The sequence below is a fragment of the Fulmarus glacialis genome, unplaced genomic scaffold (assembly GCF_000690835.1).
Source record: "Fulmarus glacialis isolate BGI_N327 unplaced genomic scaffold, ASM69083v1 scaffold36753, whole genome shotgun sequence".
Taxonomy (NCBI): domain Eukaryota; kingdom Metazoa; phylum Chordata; class Aves; order Procellariiformes; family Procellariidae; genus Fulmarus; species Fulmarus glacialis.
The window spans coordinates 8268-32947 of NW_009201646.1; the positions used below are offsets into that span (position 1 = coordinate 8268).

A 24680-nucleotide genomic window follows, 5' to 3' on the forward strand; every position below is an offset into this window, starting at 1 on the left:
TTATTGGTTTTGGTTCTCTACCAGGAGACTTATCTTGTTGCAATCCTGTGCTATTGTGCTAAGCTGAGAAAGTGAGATAAACATTAGTGACCCAAGCTCCTTCTGCTGCATCCCTGTCTTGGACACCTGAGCTTTTTACTGGAAGTTAAACACTCAACAGCCCATGTCTGCCCTGTAGCTAGCCCCAGAATGAGAAAACCAGGAGCAGCACAAATTTTGTGCTGATAGATTAGAAGATGCAAATGCACACAGCCATATTCTCAGACAGTGGAAATCAGCCCAGCTTTTGATTGCCAGGTGGGGGAAGAGATTGGTTGATGGGAGATGTAAATCTAGACCAGAGTATCAACCACTTTACTCCCCGTGCTGCCTGGAAATGGTGTGCTCACTTTGCTGAATTGGGGCTTTACGGCAGAACCATAATTGAAGACAATATTGCAGAAAGATCAGGGAGGATTGAGGGAGGAGGGTCCAACACACTATGGTGCTGTGACCCCATGAAGTCAATGAAGAGGTCAGCAGGCTTTCTAGCTCAAGCCTGAACTCGTAAGCTGAGCACAGCAGAGCTGACTTGCTCTCAGTGAGCCACCTGTGCTCGCAGGCTGCATCTCAGCTCTAGGTGAAACTGGAAAGATGGTATTTTACCAGCAAAAGAGCCTGCTCTTTTGAGCAGGCTCATGAATAGAGAAAGGTGGTATGCAAAGGGCTTGACATCTGAGACAAAAGAGGAGCAGAGAAATGGCAGTGCCATCTAGCACTTAGAGGCAATGCTGACATCCACCTTCAGCAGCAATGGTAAAAGGGACACCTTGAGCCCTGTTGGATAAGGGAAACAATGGGAAACAACATGCTGACCCCACATACAGCACCCCTGGAATGATACCCATTGCTGCCAAAAGCCCAGAGAGCTGGAAATCCCCTGGCATTTTGTAGGCAGGTCCTGGCAGGAGCTTTTCTTTTCCCTGACAGATAGGAGACAGACGACCAAAGTAGTACTGCACAATTAGTGGTTTTATGACATAGAAAAATTGATGACAAAGTCCTTCAGTAAAGAACATGTGATCCGTCCTTGCTTACCAGTGATAGAGGAACCAGCAGCTGCTAGGCGTGTAAACTCCTGGCTGCTGGCAGGACGAGGACAGCTGCTTGTGCTGAGAGCACAGAGTCTGGCACGGCAGAAAGCAGAGCCAAGCTCTGAAGTGAGATCCTGGATACAGTCATACGAGCAACTGCAGGGTTAGGGTGACTTGCGCTGACTTACACCCTGCAGCTGGCATCAAACTGTAACACCCTAAAGGGAACAGCCAAGCAGTCAGTGCTGGCTTATTTACCCACCAAGAGGAGATGAACACTGGGTTGTGTAAATTGCTACCGCGAGCTGGACTAACAGCTTCAAAGTTAGTTCAGCTACACCTCTGCTGTACCTGCAACCAGTTTGGGAAATGTGGTGTAAGGGGCCCCAGGGGGAACAGGCAGAAAGGTGGAGACATGGAACATTTGTTCCCCCTCACCAAAATCCTAAGTGATACTTCAAGGTCTCACTAAAAGGTTGAATTAACTGTAATCTTTTCCAGCTTTAATCTCTTCATTCAGATAAGCAGGATGGGTAACCTCATCCTCCTGCATTCCAGTTTCCCCGCTGAGCAGAAAGATGGCTTCATGTCAGCAAAGCAGCTGAGATTCCCCCATTTTTGTGGGGAGAGTGCAGGCCTGTTTTCATTATATGTCACTGTTGTCTTCTGTCACTGCATCTGTGCGAGACATGTTGACTATCACTTCTGCAGGTGGGAGTGATGAGCTCTCTGAGACAAAGGACACTCCCAGCCCTCTGTGGTGACCGTCCTTGTCATAATCTTCTTCCTCCTCCTCCTCATTCTTCTGCAGATCTTGGTCACTGTCATCATCACCATTTGCTGCATTGTCCTCAATCACTTCAACTCTCTCTCCAGCATCTGGATCCACATCAGTCTTAAACCACACAGCTTTGTAGCCATCATCTGCCACGTGCCTGTCTGTCTTGAGGATAGACTTCACTTCTTTCTCATGCTCAGTCTCTTCTTCCACTTCTTCCTCTTTATCTTCCCGGTCAAAGATGATGGTAGAAACTATAGAAGCCTTTGGGAGGCTCTCAATTTCTTCTGTGTTGGAAGACGGCAAGGAAAGTGCTGGCTGCTCTAACACACGTGTCATCGACTGGACACTGCCGTTTTCTGACGTCTCATGCTGTTTGGTTCTCACATCTGGGTGTTCATCTTGCTTGTAAGATTGGTTCTGGTAATCCCCAGAGATTTCCTGGGAGAACTACAGGAGGAGAGACACCTTGTGATTGTAGTGAAAGGAAAAGAAACGGGGCGGGGGGTGCTGGGGGGGGGAAGGTGTGGCTGAAGTGACTGAGCTCCTGCTCAGAAAAGCTTCAGCTTGTTTTGCAGTTAGACCTATTTGAAACCTGGAAAGATACAGCTCCCTAGAACGGCTATTTTTTATTGACTCCACTTCTGGATTTTTTCAGATAAGCATAGGTATGTTTTCCAGGAGGGCTGAGCACTATAGCAATGTATACCAATTTGTACCTATCCATTTGAGGTATTACTCTCAAGGATTTACCTCACATAGGGTGAAGGTCTGTTATTCACCTGAGCTATGTGCTCTGGACTCATGTTGTAGTCAGTAGAGTCTAGGCTCCTCACATCCCATTCTAAGGCAGAGACCAACATCTGGTCAAATGAATTACACCCTAAACTTCAAAGTAACCAGACTGCCAGGGTTAATAGCTCAAGTGCAGACAACTATCTAAGCCCAGTCTTTAGGATAGGATATGAAGGGACCTTTCCCTCCATTGACCATAGAGGAACGATGAACAGCCGTTTATACCACAGACACCTGTTTTTCAGAGACCACCTCTGATATGTGTCACATTCATCCTAGATTTTGTGCTCCATGGACCTGTGGTTCTCTCCTTACCATGTCTGCTCATCATCTACCACACGGCTCCAGCCTCAGGGGGCAGAAAAGAACACCAGCAAGTAACACCAAAGCAATACTACCTTTGCAAACATTGTCTCAGGGGCGATTCATCACCTTCACAAACGTGTAATATTTGGACAACCCATCCATGCTTTAAAACCTCCTCACATCCCATTTTCTAATTCTAAGAAATTCTTGAAGTATCAGGTACAAACAAGGCACTTACCTTTTTCCTTATCAGGTATTTGACTGTTTTTCCATACCGTTTAAATATAATGACTCCAAGGAAGACTAAGGCAATTAACAGCAGTGCTGCTAATGTACCACCTAAGATAGCCATATCCTGAGCAGTGTGTATCTTATCAGAGGCGGTTACAACTACAACAAAAACAAACCAGTGTTACAAAGCCTAAAAATGGCAGCTAGCTTTTTTAACACAACATTTCATTGTGGGAGAAGCTCCAACCAATTTTTGAAGGGCAAAGAACCATCCTGCGCTGCAGAATGTGACAGTGATATATTTAATGTCACAGAAGGCCATTTGTTTGCTGTCCTGAAAGCAGAGGGGGTTTTTCTAAGGTGATCACTCACAGAATATTATAACTTCCAATAAGTCACATGAAGTGGAAATAGCATCCATTTACACGACAATTACTTTTACCCCATGATTTAACTAAGCCAATATGTACGTGACTGTATTAGGCAAGCAGATGTTACATGGAGTAAAGCTAGGTAGATCTTTGTTACATGGAGTAAAGCTAGGTAGATCTTGTACTTTCCCACTCACCCATTTACACCAGCATGCAAAAATGAGGTACGTTTGTACATATGAGTCTATATGTGTGTGTGAAAATGCAAAGCTTCCTTTAATCCAGAACGTCACCTCTGATACTGATGAGCACATTAAAATAGGAAATAAAAAAGCATAATGGGAAATAGAAAAAGCATTAGAAGGTCCCCAGGACAGGAAATCCTTTCCTGCCCTTTTTGTAGCTGTAGCAATATACACCAGCCTTCTCAGGAGTGGCTTGTGCTTTCAGCCACCGGTCAGTGTAAGAACATTTGTATGGAGATCAACATTATAGTGGAAAGACAATAACTTCCTCAGGGTTAATCAGCTTTGCTTGTTGTTGTCAGTGGGATTCTTTATTTTTAAGTTTTCCAGCTTCATATTTTAGTGTAAATTCATCTCTTTAAAGTTTAATGATTAATGAAACACAGTTTAGTTCCCCTGCTGACCTGTTTATAACAATGGACTTTGAGTATTCCCTCCACATTTGATTGCACCCTCAGTTTATCATTAATACGTTGGTGAGGGTTTAGGACGTCAGTGAATTTTTGCTTCTTAATCATGTCTCCTAGGGAGCCACAGCCTACAGAGCTGATGTGAAACTCCACCACCCTTAACTCCTTCTGTACTGTGCAGCACGCAGTGCCTCTGTGAAAGCTAGCTCATCTTGGTGGAATGACTCACCTTGAGATCTGTGTGAGCTGGCTCTGGCACCGGTATGTCAGAAACCAGAGGCCAATGTACAGTTACCACTTCCCAGAAGGAGAGTATATTAAAAACGACTCTAGTTTCTCCCTGGGTATCGGAATGCTCAGTAAGAGCACTCTCCAACCCATTGCATGTGCATTCCTTAACACCACTTCTTAGAGTTGAGGGTGAAATATCCTACAGATTGTCCTGGCAAATGGTAATCTCAGCTCTGTTTAGCCCATTCCTGGGTGCTGGCTATAGTATAGAATAAAGCACAACTCCTCTCATAGGCTCTGAGCCATTCAGTGTAATTTCAATCTACTTTTTTGCATAGTCACCAGCATCATTATTTTGTGTGGTTTAAATAGCAAGGGCAACATTTTAAAGTTGCATAGAAGTGTTGATACATCTGTTTGGAGCGTTTGCAGCTCTGTGTACTGACACCTGAGCTAGCTTTCTGCTGAGCTGGACTGTGCCCTTAAATTGGGTTTAGGTAGTTTTTTCGCAGCCAGTGGTTTTAGCTGTGAAGTGACACTACCTTTAGGGAATCCAAGTTTACACCCAGGAGCCCACTTTTTTTTTTTCCGCCAGAAATCCTCATGATGGTTGTGGTTCAGAGGATGAAGTAATGGAAGAGCCCAACTGGGAATTTCAGTCACACATCATCATGTAGAAACCAATGTAGTCTGGGCATTTTCTGCCTATCCTGATGTGAAAATGCATTATATTGGTTCATCTTAATCCAAAGCACAAGAAGCTTCATAAGCTTCAAATCTAACTGATTTATAAGATCTATTTAAGAGCCATTTCTAAGAAGTATGGAAGTGTAAGCTATTTTTACATCAACAAAGCGAAATGATAGCTGGAGGGTTACGGATGTAGCCTCGTGTCTACCGTATTTCTCATGGGTCATTTCTCCTGGTAAGACCTTAAAATCTTGGAGTATAAGAACTTGACCTGAGTACAGAATGCTTTGGCTCATGAGGAAGCCTGGGTTTGTGGGGGTGTGCCAACTTCTGTCTGCTCTGCATAAGACAGGAAATAATGTTGCAGTTTTCTCTATTTTTGGCTAAAAAGGAGCAATGATGTACCAAGGCATCAGGGCAACCCTCCTTTGCCATGATAAGACGTCCTGGGTTATTTCTGACCCACAAAACAGCAGGAAGCTTTGGAGTAACAAAAAAAGACACTACAATACACAGCACTACTTAAAGTCTCAGGAGGCTGTTTGAGGCATGTGGTGACCACATCATAAGGATGTTGTTTGAGTGTCTTCTCTCTTATAGCCACCATAGAACCTCCTGTAGGTATGGGGTTGTCCTCATCCCAGGTCCACAGACTTCAGTGGGTGACCTGTCATTGCCAGTTTGCTCACAGAAGCGGAAAAGACTCCCCAGTCATCTCCACAAAGCAGAAAACAAAGAGACACTCAGCCTACCTGGGGCAAGGATGACCTCCACCATGATTATAGTGCTCGCTTTCTGTAGGCTCACCATATCTTTTCCAACAGCCTATGTGAACATGGGAAAGAGATAGCTTAGGGACTTCCTAGATCTCCAGCTCACTCTCCAGGTATGTAGTGGGCCCTTTGTGGATGAAGTACCTTGTCCATATCCTCACCACATCCTCACAATAGCCCTGCATTGTAGCTGGACAACCTGGTTGCAGAGGAAGAAGAGCTCTGAAGATTCCCTGTCCTGGGCCAGAACCACGTGCATCATTTGTATACAGCTTTGCAGCACAGTGCTGTACACAGATAATGAGATAGTGTGGAGCAGGCAGCAGCATGTGTTGGCACCTCTCTCTGCCCTGCCTGTGTAGCTAAAACAATGCTATAGTCAAGCTGGTTCAGACAGCTCCATAGGGCATGGCATTGTGCTAGGCAAGTCTTAGGGAGCCAGTTGTCACTGGCAGGCAGATGAACAAAGTGAACATCTAGCTTCTTGGAAAGGCTAAAGTTATTAACCACTTCCTTTGACCTGAGCAAAAAAAGTACTGGATTTACCAAAGGATTTCCAAGTTTGGGGCTGTAGCCTTTAGAGCTGGGGTATATACCAGCAATCGTACCCTACCCATACCCACACATCAATCTCCTACCCACTTGCTCACCCTCCTTTTTTTGTTAATCAGAATCAGAGTGTGGGAAGGGGGCTCCTAAAATCTCCCCAGTTGACTTTTTGCTTGTCTCCAATGATAGTTTGCATTGGAGAAACAATTTTACAGCTAGCACCAGATATAGCCTGTATCACACAGAATAAATTTGCAATCACTTCATCTCCCTCCATCCCTATACATTTATGATGCAAATGGTTGGGGCAAGAACTGTCCTTTTATTATATCCCTTACCTAATAGAATTCCACCCTTGGTGCTTCTCTGCTAGAAACTACTCCTTCCATGACCCTGGCAAGATAATGAAGAAAGTTGCCCTACCTCGATGGTTACAGTTCCCGGTGACTGCAGCATCACGTTTGTCAGGATGAGTCCATCTTTGGTTGCGATGAAATCGGTGCTGTTTTTTATGTAGTACTCAATGTTTGGGTTGACTTTCTGAAAAGCCAGAAGAGCAAATGATTAAACCACGCTGTTTGTGCTTTGCATGCATCTTTGTAACAACCCATTGGCAGGACTTGTCAAATACACTTGAAGTATGAGCAGGTGTACAGTGCAAGAAATCAATCTGGACTGAGGAGGTTAGAAAGGTTGAACTCAAGTGTGTTCATCCTGTTGTTGCTCAGAGTTCAAGAATGTATCCTAAAAGTGTTGCCTCCAAAAAAATTCCAAGTCTTACCCAGCTTGTGCTGGTATCTTTAGTATTTGCCCAGGCAAAACACATCTATGCAAGGAACCTTTTAATTTGATCAGTTCTGCCTTTAATAGAGTGCCAAAGGGGGGATGTACATGGAGAATAATACTTGTGCTGAGGTTTGCACAATTTTTTCCTTTGTGTCTAGGCTGTTATTCCTCTACTAGGTCCCCAGTCTTGTTATGGAAGCCTCGGCATCAATAAAACTAGCACTTTCTTCTTTATTTAATAGGGCGGGATGGGAATGGCTGGTCAGTAAATCTCTCCCCCTTTCTTTCTCTCAGTACATTGTTCAGGAATGGCTCTCTCAAAAGTCCACAGCATGCTGTTTTGCAGTGGATCAGCTCACCTACATAGATCTGTGTGGGACTGGCTTTTGGAAGAGAGGAGTCCAGCAGCTTCTCCACATTACATCAGACCATAAGCAGTTCTGATCTATGTGGAATTTCCAGGGAAATATAATATGGAACACTAAAGGAAAACATGTGTTTGCCTCTCCCCAGCTCTCCTTCCTCATGTTTTCTGATCCTGCTTTAAGCCTGAAGCAGTGAGAAAGAATGCAGTGCATTTTCAGTTTCTTACATTAGGGAAATCATCATCCGCTGCTGTTATCATCAGGGGGCTTGAAGGAACGCCAGCTTGGAAGACAAAGCTTCTCGGGGCCAGACCAACACATACTGTCCCGTTGTAGATCCTGTTCTCAAAGTATGGTGGATGATCACTTTTATTGATGACCTTAATCTCTACACTGACTACGGAGTATTTCTGTATGTTGTTGACCTGGGTGGCCTGGAGAGAAATAGAGAGAGAGAGAGAGATGCTAGCCTTTTCCTATTAATGATGAGACATAAAAGGACAGGCTTGATCTGAAGCCCATTGCAACCCATGGGTTTCTTTCCATCATTTTCAGTGAGCTTTGAGCCGGGCCTGTCACAGGTGGTCTTATGGTTTGGAGTCCATGTGTTTCAGCTTGCTTCTGCTGTTGGCCCTCCACACAGTTTTGGTCTAGCCCCAAAGTCTAGATATGACCCTCCATATGGGCCATGTCTGGACAAATTGCCATGCTCCTGTACAAAGCAGTGAGATTCCAGCACCAGCAGGCAGAGTCTGCTCATCTTCATGAGGGTTTGAGTCAGTTCAGTTACTGCCTGAGAGTCCACATCTTCCTGGGTATGTATATGCAGGGTGTGCTTTTCAACTCCCTCCTTTCCTCTTGAGCTGTAGCCAAAAAAGAAGCTTGTCTCTAGGGTTGAGTTACTTTATCTGCTGTAACACAAGCTCCAGTCATGCCTAAACAAAGCCTTCCCGTTATGCTCCTCCATACTTTCAACTCAGCAGGATGTCCCCATTCAATTGATTTGCTTTGATGTTGCAACCCACACATAAGGGAAAATGCCTCTTAACTTCTGCGAGAGCTTTGCGTGTAAGTGGGTATAAGACACTGGTCAAATACTAGGCCCTTCCAAAAGAAAGGGTGTAACCGGGTTAGCTTTAGTTATTAATGTAGTTGACTCCTGTAACATCAAGACTGCTGCTTCCTAGAAAGCCAGCTATGCTGGGTTGTTGTCTGCAATGTCATCAGACTTACCATGACTTGCAGTAGGTACGAGTCTGGGGAAGTCGCTACTCTGTTCATAGTTAGATTCCCTGTGTCTGCATCCACTGAGAATACTTTGTCCGTATCCCCTAAAGAAAATGGAAAGACTATTCAATCATCAGATACCTTCATAAAGTGACCTGGAGCTCATTGACTCATTTTTTCACATCTTAGTGACAATACCTCCAGGGCATAATGCTGTTTTCCTTGCCTGCCTGGCTGGTCCAAGGGCTGAGAGTGCTGGCCAGGGATTAAGAGGGACTCAACAGGCAAAAAGCATCAAGAAGATGTGTGTGAACCCAACTAGATGAGGTAGGACAGCAAAGCTTTGCATTTCCAGTGCCTAGGCCCAGATATAGCCCGCTTAAATTCTGCCAAATGCCTGAAGTCTAGAGACTCTGGTGCATTTTGAGGACTGAAGGTCTCCAGTTCCCTAACCCTAACCTGAACCCAAACCCTAACTGAACCCAAACTGCATTTCAGGAGAGGTAAGGGAAGGATTATTCCTATTTTAAAGGCAAGAAACCAATCTATAAAGAATAGTAGGGTGTGGATTCATCTCAAATAGCTCTAGGCCTCTAAAGGGAAGGCATCTCTACCTGACCTTGTTACCTGTATTGTGAAGAGAAAATGGCATCTCAGTACATGCTTTATGTGACTTACTGTGAACATCGGCCTCAACGTGAGCTGCATTCTGCTCTGGGAATGCTTATTTCTCTCTACTGACTACAAAAGGAGCCTAGATGCAGAAACCTTCTTGTATTGATGTAGGGGTAGAAATCAGCTTCCTACATCTATAATCTCTTTTTGAATCATAAAAACACCTATGTTGGATATATGTTAAAATATAAGCAAAATTTTTAGTTCTCTTCCTCACTCTGAGACACTGTGGGCTGTATTTAGACAAGGACCACCCAGTCTGGGGTTCCCTATTGACTGTGGGGTAGGGATGCCACACTACATCCAAAATGCCAGTTGGAATTTAAGGTTCTTTAATGTATTTATTATCAGAAGGATATTCATAGATGTGGTGCCATGTGGCAGAGGTAAAGGGAGATGAACAAGTGATCACTCCACTTGACCAATATGATCTACCTTTGCCTTGATAGTTATTCGAAACCCCACTACCGGTAAAAAAAAAAAACAAAAAAACCCAAAAACTAAATACTTTGAACAAAATAAATGGCCCAGTCAGCAACTGGGCAATCAGTTGACTGTATTCAAGTAATCCTTGTGAAACCAAGACTAAAACAGGGCAGATTAGACAGTGGCAATGTGCTGGGGAATAAAAACATAATTCTTGACAAAGAATGAAAATTATGCTGATGATGTGGGAATTTTAGGTTCAGCTCAAAGACTGAACGAATGTGGTGTGACCAGACTAGCAAAATCAAGTCTAAAAGCTTAAAGATAAAACAGTCTCACCTCCCAAAAAAACAAAGTCCTTTTGAAACAGAATTCATGGAGATTGGTTTGTGGGACTGTAATTCTCTTTTTCTTCCTCTCTGTACAGTCTATTTTTTCTACTTAATCCACAATGTTCTGTGGATCTAGTTATGTTTCTGTGGCAGAAACAGAGGGGCAAATCTCCAGGCCCTCAACTCTCAAGTGCCATGGAGGGTATCTCGTCTTGGCAGGTAATATCTGGGACATATGAGCAATGCAGTTTGTGGAAGGTAACAACTTCTACTCACCACCAACAATACTGTACACGATTTTTTCATTTAACATGTAGTCAGGATCAATAGCATAGATAGGCCCCGGCTCTAGGATGAGTGGTTCTGTCTGCAATAACAAGGCAAAGCATTACATACCACACTACAGCACCAAATTAGCATTTGCAGCATTCTCCTGTCCCAGCGTGGCTCTGGTGGGTTTGTCTGGGCAGAATGGCATTTGTTGCTGTGAAATGGCTGTAACAGGGCAGAGGCGAGACAGCCTGGAGCAAAGGGGTTTCCAGCTCTCGCCTCTCCTTGTGATGTGCTGCAGGAATAAGGACAGGCAGTGCTGCTTGGGGTGGAGGAACCTCCATTTTCCAGGATAATGAAGGCTCCTTGTCATGCTGAATCATCTGTATTTATGACTGGAGATCAGCACGAGGTCATGGAAATTATTAGGCAATACCCACTGGGAATAGCATCTGGATATTGTTTGAGAATATCATCAAGGATACTGTTTGATCATGCCTGCTTACCGACATCTCAGAGATATTGACCCTTCCAGTATAGGGGCTGCTGATGCAAATGCTGTTGTCCGTGTTAATGAAGGTACAGGGTAGGAACCAGGGTGATTTGGTGTCAGCTTGTTCAATAAATATGTTTATTGTTGTGGTAGCTGTGTTGGTGGTGTCAGTGCTGTCCACAGGCCTGTCCTGTACCCAAAGGCAAAGCATACTCATGAGATGCAAGAAGAACCCATCTGCAAAAGGCAGTGGCCCAGGGTATTTTTGTTGTTGTAACTCTACTTTGTCTAAGGCTTAGCAGTTTATGCGAGATTAGCTAAAGCAGTGAACTATCTCATTCTGCTGACAAAAGTGGACTGAATGCAAGGCTGGACACAGTCACTGTGTAATTATGGAGGGTGGAAGGCTGCTCCAAATTCACCATCCCCAGTATCCACCCTCCCTCCTGCCATCCCAGAGATCTCCCATTCAGACTTATCCTTCAGTTAAGAGAGACTGGGGCAAACAAGGCATTTTGTTCCTCCTAAAGAACTTACCCTTGCGTACAAGACCAATGTTGTCGATGTAAATTTCTCATAGTCCAATGCTTTCTGTAAATACATTTCTGGGTTATTAACTCCTTTTATGGCAAAATAACCTTCTGTACCCTTGGGGGGAAAAAGAGAAAACCCTACTAGCAGACTCAATCACAGACATGTTCAAAATACTGCTCATTGCTGTGTTTGTCATCCCGATCAGACCTTTAAGCCTGGGGACCTGTGGTGGGGTGGGGGGACAGTGTGAGAATGCCGTATCTATTTAGTCTTCGGTATTGCACATTGGAGTTGTCTGGCTTGTCAGAAAGATTTGTTCACATTCCTGTGAGTTTTCTTCTCCAAGATCCCCTGCTTTGCCTGCCTACCTGTTCAGCAGCTACTGGATGAAATCTTTTACCTCATTTACTTCCTACACTCAACAGGTTGCCAACAATCCTTGATTTTGGGTCCCTGACAACGCAGCACTCTCACATCCGTGCACAAAACAGATCAAAGATGGCTCCGCCTCTGAGAGCTGGCAGGATCACTTGCCTTAGCCTAGCAGAGCTTTGGAAGCAACTGTAAAGCTAAATTGAAATAACATAAGTTGCATTTTACTCTATAACCTTCTGCACTTGCTTTGGTTCTCCTTTAATCTTACGTCTTGACTAGAATTCCTCTGGATTTCTAAATCCCCCTGGTTTTACACCAATGTCAGTGCAAAGCTTGGTCCCACAGCTGAAATTAAAAAACTTGTGGTTTCTGTTCACAACCCTTAAAATCCCCAGGGTTATGGAGGTAATGGAGGCAGAATGTCAGATACTGCATGCTCACTCCACAATGCTTTTAAAAAATGTAAATATACATTTTGTTTTTCTCTTAAATTTACTTTTTTTTCTTGTCTAGCCCTTGCACTCTAGGCTGGCATAAATTTAACTGTGCATACAATTTATTTCCCATGTTATCAAGCAAACCCCTTAAGAGCAAATAAACTAAGGCACTAAACTGGGACCTGGGGAAAGTGGAGTCTGCCTCAGGCTTTGCCAAGGACTCTTTGTGTGATCTTGGGCAGCTCGTTGTCTCCACTCTGCACGGACACTCTTGGCAAACAGGACAATAACTCCTTCTTTCCCTATCTGACTCAGCGCAATTCTGGACTCTGTGAGGTACAAAGGTCTCTCCTGATATGTTTACAGACCATCCCAACAAGACTTCCCTGGACCATATGGCTCAAAATATTCTACATGAAAGTTTAATTTATACAGTGCAATAAAAGTGTGAGCAGTAAAAGAATTCGATACCTGCAATGTTGATTGCTCTGTTCTGCTAACCAAACCAACACTTAGCTTTTGCAAAAGACATACCTCTTCCAGAAGCTGTCAGAGACAGTGACCTTACCCTCAAAGCTGGGGCTCTTCTGAATTAAACACAAAGACTTCTCCAGAGCTACCATTTTTTCCCCAAAGAACAAAGATGCTCACCGGCACTATTGTTGTGAGTTCGTAAAATATGGTGTCCAGGTCAGCATCACTAGCACTTAAATCTTCACGGGCTACAATGGTTGCATTCACTTTTGTATCCTGAAACAAAGTCGCTGTGGTTATTCTCGCTGCGAAACGGGCTGAAGACTTCTCCCTGTTAACCATTCCTTAGTCCCACAGCACTGGGTGACCCAGTGCCCTCTTGACCGCCATAAAATGCTTACCTCAGGAACAACTTCGGTGAGATTCGTTTGCTTAAACACTGGGCTGTTATCGTTCACGTTGAGAATGGTCACAAAAATTTCCAAAGAATTGCTCTGCAGAAAGGGTAAAGCGAGAGAATCAAAGATAAAAATAAGACTGTTAGGGGCTGATCCTGATTTGCAGGTTGACCGGAGGGGATGGTGTAAGGAGCATAGCTGGATGGGGGCTGGATGGGGCTGGGGCTTGCAGCCAGCCCACAGTGTGTGTGGGGTTTGTGGGTTTGTTTCCACACCCTCCCCATTCGCAGAGTCTTCAGCGCTCTCTCTCTGACTGTGAGAGGAGTGTGTATGTCCGCAAAGAAAAGGACATCTCTTCACCCCGGTCTGTGGACTAGAAAGAGCAGAGGGAAGTACGTGCTGCCCTGCAGTACCTTGTAGCAGGGCTGAGTGTTTGGAAGAGCACTCACCTGCCCAGCAGTGTTCTGACAAATCAGGTACACCAGCAGCAAGGTGTCTTTCTGTATGCAAAAACAAAAACCCAGCCATTGTAGAAACAAGTCAAAATGTACTAACTCTTTCTGAAGTAAACGAGACAAATACATGCATTGCTGAATCAGAAATGCTGCTGGGCTTTATCTTGTTTTCAGGCATATCTAACTTTTCCTTTCTTTCCTTTACAGCTATCCATCAGCGCTGGGATCTTGTTTATGATGGAGTCAAAGCAGACCGATCTTCCAGCTTCTCTCCCTGTGATTCCTGTAACATGTCGGCAGAGCTAATCGGCCATTTTCTCGCACTTTAGGTGAATTCAAACAGAGATTCCTTTTTAAATTGAATGAAACAGAAATGTACCATGCAGCAAGTACAGCGTCACCTGCAGGGTGTTAACTCTGCTGTTCTTTGCTCAAATAAATGTGGGTTTTTACAGTACGGTAAAGGCAGCTTAAGGGTGCTTGTGGCTGTGTACAGAATGCTCCAGGAAGGTAAAATAATTTAGCAGCAACCTAACTGAACACACTGACCTTTTATACTGCCTTTACGCTTCACTCGTTTACTCTGAGCTCACTGCTCAGAGCTGTATTTTCTACAGGCAAACGGGGATCATTTTACATGAATCCTGGAGAGCTCTGAATACTACAGTTGTCACATTTTTGGTTTTAAAACTTCCCCTTGCTTTAATTCATACAGATTCATTGAAGGAAGGTGACAGCAGGCGTACCATGCATCCCTTTCCTCCCTATACTCTGCTTGTGGAAGGACTGACCTCCCAAGCAGTGAACTCAAACCCCACTGAAATAGGTTTATTTTTCAAAGTTATTTCCTACATCCTTTAGAAACAGGTTACGAATCCCTGGAAGTCCAAGACCCCAAGTTGAAACTCATTGCATCCCAGCATTATGCATCTCATCCTTACAGCCTGCCAGCTAAAGGCTTACCTCATAGTCCACACTTTGGGTCAGCTGCAGCTCAGACCCCTGTATAGTGAAAAAACTGACATCGGGGGAAGTAGGATTAATCATTACAGTGAAGTCTGGTTCCACATGGATAGTGGTCACCACGTAGCCAGGAGGGTTATTTTCATAAACGCTTGGTTTGCTGTTATCAACAGAACATCCTGGAAAAACACACAAATGAGACACACAGAATTGCCCAGGGATTCACATTGTGACAGAGTTGGGTGAGACATGAGACCCGAGACCCCTCTGGCTACCATTGGAGAGAAGGTCGTTGAACAAAGCTGTCTCAGAGTAAGAGTGTAAACATCTCCCACCTATAATGGTGCAACCTGCTGCCGTGGGGGTTATTTCTCTGTGGTCATGGACCTCCTGCAAGAGCTTACCTTGTTGCTGTGCTGAAACCTGTGTTATGAAGGGCAGTAGAGAGAGCACAAAAGTGAGAAGCCAGTGAGAAACAGCCATGGTGAGCTGCTAGTTGTTGAAAAAATCCCTGTTTCTGATTAAGCTGATCCTCTTCCCTCCCTGTTTCTCCCAGTGCCGTCTTCTGCATTCACTGCTTCATGAAGGCGAAAAACACTGGCTGGCTGGAGCGGATTGCTGCAGTTCAACCTTTGCCTCTTTGCCTCATTGGATGACTTACTGAAAGATATTTACCATCACGGAACATGATAACGCATAAATTCCTGTCTCTACTTTGTTCCTGGGTCTTTCCTACCCTAAACTCCCTGTAGCAACAAGGATATATTTGAAGCATTTCAGATTTCAGAGCCAAGCCCCCTGAGGTGAGCATGAGCATGAAGGAGGACAAGGGCTGACACTTGGGAAGCTGTCTGTATACTCCAGCCTCTCCCAGTGGGGAGGAAGTGGGCAATTTTATATTTCTGATGTGTCAGAGATAGGGTCTGTTTTGGTCAGATCATTTCCTGGAAAAAGGCGTCATGATGCTACTATACCCCCTATATCTTATTTATTTTAGCCAGGCTTTTCCTGCATGACCCACATTCCCTTTTATAACAGGTTTTGCTCTCCAGCCCATGACTTATGGTTTCTCTCTTCTAGTTGCAGTCTGTCATGTTGTTCCTGAAAAACAGATTCCTTCTAAAAAAATTAAAAAGCCAGCTCTCGAATGTCTTATCTTTATTTCTGGAAAAGGCAAAGGTTTCAGTGAAGACAAAGCCATCTTGGCTGCTCTTTTGTTTGGATGGTAAAGGAAGGAGCTAGGCCCTGTGTAAGTCCTTGGGTCGAGATAAACAGTTATGTTTCTGAGCCAATCTTGTTGTTCCCAGCCACCCTACAGTACCCTCGCAAGGTGAGCAGAGTGGATCCAGAGACAGCGACTGGGCTCAGCTGCAGCCCAGTGATTACCCAGCAACTTTGCAGGGACAATGCATGTCCCCTTCTACCAGTTGCCAGCAGTGGCTTTTTGTAGGGATGCTCCCCAGAATCACCATCCAGGCTCCAATTATTTACATCTCAGCAGCTTCCTGAAGCCTCAATAGCATGCTATTCTGCTGCCTTGTCCTGTCTTTTTCTGAGCCTGTGTAAATTTTTCCAAGCCAAATATCACGTGGCAAGGTGTTTGGCCACTTGTGCAAAGAAATGCCATTGTTTTCAACTTGCCCATTGTGTAGGAGGAGAAAGGGGACAGCTGCTCTCACTGCTCCTTTTGAAATCCCAATTCATTTCAGAAAGTTCCCAGATGCTGCATTTTAGCCAGATGGCCATTAGTGGCTTAACAAAATACAGACTGTCATCACTTCTTCCAAAAGTCCTCCAAGAGGTCTCTTTCCTAGCAGAGATTTCCTATGGACCAAAATAAACAAATGCCAAAGTCCATGAGAACAGCATTTCAGCATCACAATAAGGGAATGGGTGCTTAGATGAGCATTTGAGAGGGACTAGCTTCTTTGCAGATGTCATGTACATCATAAATGGTGAAAACTGATGGTGCAGGATGGACTGAGCAGTTTTGCGGTAGGCACACATGATCGCAGCTAAAGATGCCTCATTTTAGAGCTGCTCTTCAAAATCTGTTGGTTTTACAGGAAACGTAGAGTTGCTGTTCTATCAGAGAAGGGAATCTTCCCGGCAGTGTGGTACAGGGATAACATGTAAACCTCATTAAATGTTGGGAACAAATTCCTCCTAGTGGAGTTTTGTCTTTAGTGGCTATGAGAAAACTGGGCCAGTAAATACAGGGGCAGAATGGAGTGGAAAGAGTATTTACAATGTGTATCTATGTTGAGTAGCTCTCAGTACATTTCTTTGCAATAAAATCTAGCACCTGGCTAAGTTTCTGCTAAATGGAGGCCCTGATACTGGCCTCTTTGTACAGTTGGATTGTGAGCAGTGCTGAGTGCCAGCTACGGAAGATGTGGCCAGGGACTCCAGCTAGTCCCAACATGCCTCAGGTGTGGGAAGCCTGGCAAAATACTTCTCCCTCCCACCCCGCATTCCTAATGGTCCAACACCTAGTAATGGTACCACCCTTATTACTGTTTCCCAAAGAGCAGCCAAAGCACAGGTATAGCTAACAAATCTTTATTTGACTTCAGAAGCAGGCAGCCAGATGCTAACACAAAGTGGAAGTGATGTGCTTTATTCAGGATCCATCTACTGACACCAGTTCACACTGACATATATTTCACTCCTGATAATCTAAGAGGTTTCATCGGTTTTTGGCTGCTTTCCAGAATTTTTTTTTATTTGCTGATCTCAAGAGTTTTTCCTAAGCAAATTCATTAGCTTCCTTGTTTATTTTCAAGGCTGTATACATGCAAAGCTGTCTCCTTGGCTGCTTCTTTCCCTTCACCCTCAGTCTAAACTGTCTGTATCTTCCTTCATGTCTGCAACCAGCTGCTTAGAGATGGGGCAAACATACTGGCTGGTAATTGCAGCAGCTTCCCTGGCATCACTGTCCGAGCGGCTGTTGGGAGGGAAAAAATGAGTGATAGTTTGTTATTCTTGGGGGTACGGACTGCAGGAAGTGTGACAAGGCTACCTTGTAAAATTCAAAGATGACTCCAAGAAGCAGATGTATGATAGAGGGACCCAGATCATGGCTGCCTGCAGCCAGGCACCCCACAAATGCACAGGCAAGCCTATTGGTGTTATCATCCCCCTTTATTCTAGGCAATGCGGACAAGAGGTACTAAGGGCCAGCTTATTCCTACTAATTTTAGTGATTTCACAGTGACATGTGTAATTGAAAGTGGTTGGTCACTATGAAGAGACAATGTCCAGATGCTGGGACAGCCCATCCTGAGATGTGTGTTTGAATCAATAACTGAACCAAGACGGGGTAGCAAAGGCTTTCTATTTTAACTGTTAGATCAGGTTTCGAATGGGATGAACAATTGTTTCAGTCTGGGATGACAACTCTATTATTAGAAAAAGATATTATTTCATTTCCCTGGGTTTTATTATTTTAATAGCTGGCTTTTATATGGCACTTCTTAGCTGTAAATCAATGCCAGCTTTGCTTTCAGTAAGGCAAAACTGAGTGCCAGGTGGGCTTGGCACATAGAAATAGAGATTACCGTGAATGCAGGCACGGAAATCAATTGAGATTGCACACAGCCGCATGCCACCTTGCAGGTAGATTAAAGCATTCGTTTTTCTAGCTCTGCAAACCACCCCTGGGAGTGTGGTTGCTGGCAGAGGGACAGGAGGTACAAAACTGTGTGATGGAGGGCTGCAATTCAGCAATGACAGACCCCGACACAGTGCCTCACAAGCTGATGGGGAATGAGGCAGAAGTGATTTTAAAATATGGACAATTTAATAAATCTTCCACCCTTTTCCTTTTTGAGGGTATTTTTGAGGATATCAGCTGAACCCTTCTGATATCCTGCATTACATCAGACTTCTGCACTTGGGGCAAAAACTGGGCATTTACAAGTTACTAAAAGTCCTCTTTTGGCTTCAATACTGTGGTGATCAGGGCCATAGAGGCGACAAATCTGTCCCACTTACCTGGTGTTTAGAAAGCTCTGGTACAGCCACATAAAGCAAAGTTCCTCATGGCTGTTTTGTTCCTCTCTCCCCTGCACATCTGTGTTGACTGGGCCTGGAGAGCTGGTTTAGATAAAGAAAATTAATAATAATAAAAAAAAAAACAAATAGTGTAACCACCACAGCTGTAAAACAGCACTGCTGTCTGGAAGGCTGGTTCACCCCGCCACCGACCTGCCCCATGGTCCATGCTCTGTTAACCTGCCAACTGTCACTATAGCTGTGCAGGAAGAAAAAGAAGTATCCTCTTCAAATCAGGCTCAGATGCTTTCTCGCTGGCAAAGGGACAGATTTTAATATGCACTTGCACTCTGCCTCATTACCCAGTACCGGCATGTCCTTCCATCCATGGATATATACCTTTTTCCAGAACTTGGAAATTAAAAATCTAGTGCATCTGCCAGGATTTTGTTAGTGGTGCATGCCCCAGAAAATATCAAAGCACCCTGAACAGATGGGAAGGAATCAATGTGCTATGTCTCTGCCTTGAAGAAAGGACCAATCTTGAAGGAAACCTCTCCAGGCAATGCTCTCCCTTCATAACATACCAGCAGCAAGGGCAGCAGCAGTTGTGAGCTATATCACAGTGCACCACATATTGTAACTGATGATGTGCTCATACACGTGGCTTCAGTGGGAGCTAGTGGCCCCATATTTCAGCTGGATGAAAGACCCCATATTGGCCATATATATGATTATGTCTAAAGCCTGCCCAGTTTGACAGTCAGAGCCATGGGTGGGGACTATGAAACCCAGAGGTCTTCCTCATTCTGCTACAGAGCCCATTTATCTAAAAACATTTTCTCAGGTGCTTTATTTGAAGTAGGTAAATCACCTACAACTTTCCCCAAAAGGCTAAATCAAAACGCAAACAAAAAATCCCAGGTTGTGATCTGATATAGTTTTGTGTCCTATGGATTAAGCTTGATATGCATATGCAATAGATAATGTTGGTTTATGCTTAGAAATGGCTTCAGTGAGAAGGTTTGTGTCCTGCTCTGCCTGCTGTAACAGGCAGGGCAGGCTGATGGGATATCTTTGTTATTGCACAGCAGCTCCAGGCGCAGCATAGCGGGAGACCAAGCCCCAGCCCGCTTGCCCTTGTCTCGAGTTTTCCCAACTACTGGTCATGCCATCCCCCTTTCCTTGGACCTGAGACCTGCCTCCCTTCAGCCTGCATGGCCCAAGCTGCCTTCCCATTCCCCAGAAAGCAGAGCTCTCACCTGCGCTTGCGGCCCATGAGATTTTGGATGAATTTCTGAACCTGAGCATTTCCTCTCATCTTGCTGTATTCGCTGGTAAACAGTCCATCTGAGTGCCTCTGGGACCTGCATCAGGGAAAATACAGTACAATGGCTGCTTCTCCCAGCCATGTGATGTGGAACTTATCACAAGACACAGAAATTTCTCTCTTCCCACCATCAAGGAGCCCTGTATCCCTCCCCTTCTCCTCTTCTGTCTCCTTTCATCTTGGGCATCCTCTGGATGAGGCCAGTGCTCAGGCTGGCTCTGGAGCCGGAGACAGCTCAGCCCAATGGACACCCCCCTCATTGCTGGGACCCCATCTCCAGCTGGACACTTCCATGCCCCAGGAGGGTGGTTTCGGCTGGTCTTTACCTCTCTTTGAGGCCCACCAAGTGTTTGACTAGTTGCCGCACGTAGGCATTGCCATTCATCTTGCTCAGCTCACTGTGGAAGAGCCCATCAGCATGTCTCTCAGTCCTGGGAGGTTAGAAGAGAAAAAAGGGATGAAAAGGCATGGTTTTAAGACCAGAGAAGAACAGGCATTTAAAACTGCTCCTTCAAGGAAAGAGGGTCCCAAAGAAAGATGGGCAAGAATTCGTGCCAATTTGGCAAAGTTTCACAAAAAAAGGGCAAATCTTATAGGAGCTTAAAAGAAATATCTTTATTAAGCATCACACAGAAAAACTACCCGCACTTGCTTCTTACTAATGTAATCACCTTACCATAAGGATATGGGAATGTGAGGTTAACACTGATTCAGCACAAAAGATTGGGACAAGAGACTGGAGAAGTAATAAATTAAACACCCAGATACACAAACCTTGAGGAACAGGTAGGTAACAGTGGCGGTACCAAAGATCAGCACTCGCAGATGACTGATTGACAAGTCATTAAAAGAAGTGCTCAAAGCCGCAGTGAGGTTCAACCAGCGCTATTAAACTTCAAACCAGACTAGCCAGTGGGTAGGATAAAAGGTCTGGGGTCCAGCTTCTAGAGAGACAATGTGTCTGTGGGGGGGGGGTGTCTATGCCAGTACAGTGCTAGGGAAGCCAGGCTAGGCACTGGTTGTGGCCGTGGAAGGGCTGCAAGGGAATCTCAGCTCTGTCCTCTTCCAGCCTAAGTCCTTTAGTCTCTGTGCTTTAATTGCCTCTGCACAAGTGGAGGAGAAACAACTCTGCCAAAGTCTTACACGCAAGATTGTGAACTGCTGAACTTTAAAGATTGACTATTTTTGGCTATGTTTTCATAGGATTAGGCTATTTGAAACAGAAACTTCCAGTTCTCTCAGCCTGTATAAGTACCTAGTGGGAAAAGAGACTCAAGAGTGTCTTTTTCACTGTAGTTTAATGTGTTTGGGATCCTGATTTTTCTCCTGAATTAAATCAAATCAATGTTTCCACTCTTAAGCAAGAAAAAATATTTACAACATTTGCACTCATTTAACTAAATCAATTTAGGGAAGAAAAAAAATCCAACAGCCAAGCAGCTGCATGTTCTGGAAGGAAGATAAAAAGCTGACTTTATAGCTAGCAGGCTTTTTGAACAAAAAGCCATGGAGAAAAAGGAAGCAGAGGCACAAGAAATGCTTACCTCTCCCAGGATGGAAGAGATGCTGAGAAGTGTGATAGGACAATCATGGGAATAATTAGTTGCCACAGACCAGTCATCAAGGAAACCATGGTCTCTCCTGAATTAAAGCACAAGGTTTTATGAGCAGCAGAACAAATGACATTCATCTTTGTCTGATACAGTTCACATGCCACACAGAAAACATTGTTGTATAAATAACACCACTATAACTAAACTAGGCAGGAACTCCTGCCAGCAAAGATAGTATTTCTTTAAAATACAGAAGATGAACAATTCAAATCATTCATGTTACCAATCAGCTGGAGGTTGTTTGTAGTTGTTATCCCACCACCACCACCATGCGGTCGCAGAGCATGGGTCTGAGGTTGGCTGTGCGAGATGATGTTTGTGCTGGAGTTTTGCTGTGAGTCAGTATAATATGTCTTGAATATGCAGAAAGGTATCATGTGAGTTAATCCATCAACAGCACAACACCATGGAATAAACCCCATTCTACTATAAGTCTCTGAGAGCTGAGCCTTCAGGGAGAGGATTTAAAGCACCCATGAAAACATCCTACACGGACAGCTATTAGTATAGCTAGAAGATGCCCAGGAGAAATCTGTTTGGGTTTTTTCAGATTAAAAAAAATGGCATGTACCAAATAAAAGTTAATCTACACACAGGAGAAGGGAAGGGCTCTTGTGTGTGCCGATATCTGCCTATCTAATATTTCAAGAAGGAAAAAAAAAAACCCACACATTTTCAGTAGCAGCAGAACCTCGTATTTTTCTGACTGATACAAAAAGAAAAGAAAGGCATATTTTGTTTATCACAAGCCATTGCACGTTTTTCCCTTTTATTTCCAGGCTCTTTTGGCAGCCCTATGCCTGCAGAGATGTGTGTGTGCCTTTATGAGAGGGTGCTCACATTTCCCCAAGGATTACACAGGAGCCATATCTGTGATATATAATATACCTGCCTTCCTCCTGCAAAGAAGCAAACCTTGCTTTCTTAGTTGCTGGCCTGGAAACTCTCAGATGGTACTTGCTAACCCAAAATCAAAGTCCTCCCACTTTGGTTTTATTTTAGTCTGAAACCAGACAGTACAAAGAGCATTAAAGGACTGTCAGAGTTTCCTGAACACTTTCTAGCTGCCCTTCTGAGACTGTTTGCTACTCTAGAGATACTGCAAGATGAGAAGAGGCAAGAAGAGGAACGACAAGAGTGGGGGATTTATACAGAAATTTATTCGCTGTAAGCCACAGCAGAAATATTTAATGGGGGTTACAGAGAAGACAGGTGAGAGGTTTTGCAGAATTAAGGAGCCATAAGATTCATCTCACACACACTTCTGATGCTTTAGTGTTGTGTTTTCCTGCCTGATTTGGCTTTGAGGGGGATGGAATAAGTAAAACAAGAAGGGCATTTCAAAGATCAGTTTCTTATTGGAGTCCAAACAAAACAGACTCCACAGTACTGCTTCCCAGCTGAGACATGTGAAAGAGCTGAAAACAGCCACCAAAACCAGAGCACACCACCCTTCAGGGAAGGGAAACCTGGATCCTGAGCCTGTTCTTCAGTCTATACAATACCTGCCACGCAATGCCTTGACCCCCAGCCAGGATCTCACCACAGCATTTTGGCCTCCCTTGTGCCAACGCTGGGCTGGCATTTGCCTAGGAGCACCACATTTAAGAGCCCATTTTAAACCCCATCCCTAGCTCCAGAGTTTCCCCTCTCTTCATAACCTTTTTATCTGCTAATCAAGTGGATCAACTTGTCTTTTCACTTTCTGGCCATAATTTTGTCTTCCCTGTGCAGATCATATTTGCTTGCTGAAGTTGCTAGGAACAGTAATGGCTGTTGGGCATCTTCTCCTGTGTATTAATAATGATGTATTGTCTTGGGTTTTTTAATCATTCAGACCCCAGGGAGGAGGTAGATCTTCGGTGTGATCACAGTAGAGCTGTTTAACCTTCTTAAGATACTTCCGAGGTTTTTATTGCCCTCCCCAGTGATGCTGGCTTTCAATAAATGCATACTCGTTAGCTAGCTGGGACCTTTAGCTGAAAGTAGTGTGCACCGAGCCAGCCCAGGACCTGGGAGTATCTCAGACCTTTCCAGCAGACAAATCCTACTGCTGAAATGTCAGATTGCACTCAAAGGCTTTGCTGAATCAAGGCTCCCATCACCCTGCACGAGCACTACCACTAGGAGAGCTTCCAAAAAGGCTGGTACACAGCCAGTTTGCACACCTTCTTGCTCTTGCCCAACCATTGTGCCCCTCCTGAAACTAAATACCATGTATTTCTGGAAGCCATCTGGTCCAGCTGCTGTTTGGGCTCCATTCTTTCCTCTGGTTGTTCCAGAGGAGGAAAACCCCACACATTACCAGCATTGCTGTTCAGGAGATGGATGGCCTCATGGCAATGGCTCAGCACAGCATCACGGAGGCCTGAAATCCACCACCCAAAAACTGAAAGAGGGGAGAAGGCAGCCTGTCCAGCCTGACCATGTCAGCACAGCGGTACTCACCAAACCGTGGTCACTCCAGGCTCTCAGCTGTCTCACGGCTACGATGCACCCACTCCTCTCCATGGCCCCCTATAAATCTGCAGCCCTTATCAGAAGCAATTATTTGGGTAAAGATATGAATATGAGTAATCATGATTAACAGCAAATAATGCATCCAGGCTGGAATGTCCTTTTAATTACTCTCTAAACTCGATCAGGTCATTTGCAGAGGTTCGATGGACTGTATTTCTGCTGATGTGTAATAATTCCTGCTTCTGTGTATAATGACAGTAATTTGTTGGACAAACATCCCTGTACCAATTGATTCATTATGATTGTCATCACTATCTCTCCTCCTGGCTTTAATTACCTCTTGATAGGAGCTTAATCTTCTGTTCTTCTTTTTTAAGCCTGGCTTGGGTTTTGTTTGCAATGCCAGGAAGAGTCAGTGAGTGTATGTGTGTACCTGCAATTTGGCTAAACAGCATGTCATTTTTTAGGGCAAACATTGTCTGATCAGTAGGATGAGGGCTGACTTTTGCATGAGGGGACAATACTTTTCAAGCTGTTTTTTTACAGCCAAGTCTGGGAAAGGTCTGCTGAGAACAGGCTGCATCACAGCTTCAAAGAAGCACACTTATACATGCACAGA

General features: G+C 44.4%; 2 protein-coding genes across 2 annotated transcripts; both read right to left on the reverse strand.

Annotated features, from left to right (window-relative positions):
* Window positions 1-1719: 1719 nt before the first annotated feature.
* CDHR5 (cadherin-related family member 5) lies at window positions 1720-15145 on the reverse strand. Its single transcript, XM_009574012.1, has 14 exons — window positions 15067-15145; window positions 14663-14841; window positions 13694-13744; window positions 13248-13340; window positions 13024-13122; window positions 11564-11674; window positions 11040-11216; window positions 10540-10630; window positions 8837-8934; window positions 7831-8037; window positions 6876-6992; window positions 5883-5955; window positions 3191-3342; window positions 1720-2301 (listed from the first exon to the last, which is right to left on the reverse strand). The coding sequence occupies exons 1-14, from the start codon at window positions 15143-15145 to the stop codon at window positions 1720-1722; spliced, it is 2109 nt and encodes a 702-aa protein (XP_009572307.1).
* A 2352-nt stretch (window positions 15146-17497) lies between these two features.
* Window positions 17498-21624, reverse strand: LOC104074041 (glucagon family neuropeptides-like). Its single transcript, XM_009574013.1, has 5 exons — window positions 21533-21624; window positions 20315-20419; window positions 19921-20025; window positions 18659-18760; window positions 17498-17609 (listed from the first exon to the last, which is right to left on the reverse strand). The coding sequence occupies exons 1-5, from the start codon at window positions 21619-21621 to the stop codon at window positions 17498-17500; spliced, it is 513 nt and encodes a 170-aa protein (XP_009572308.1). The 5' UTR covers window positions 21622-21624.
* Window positions 21625-24680: the final 3056 nt, after the last annotated feature.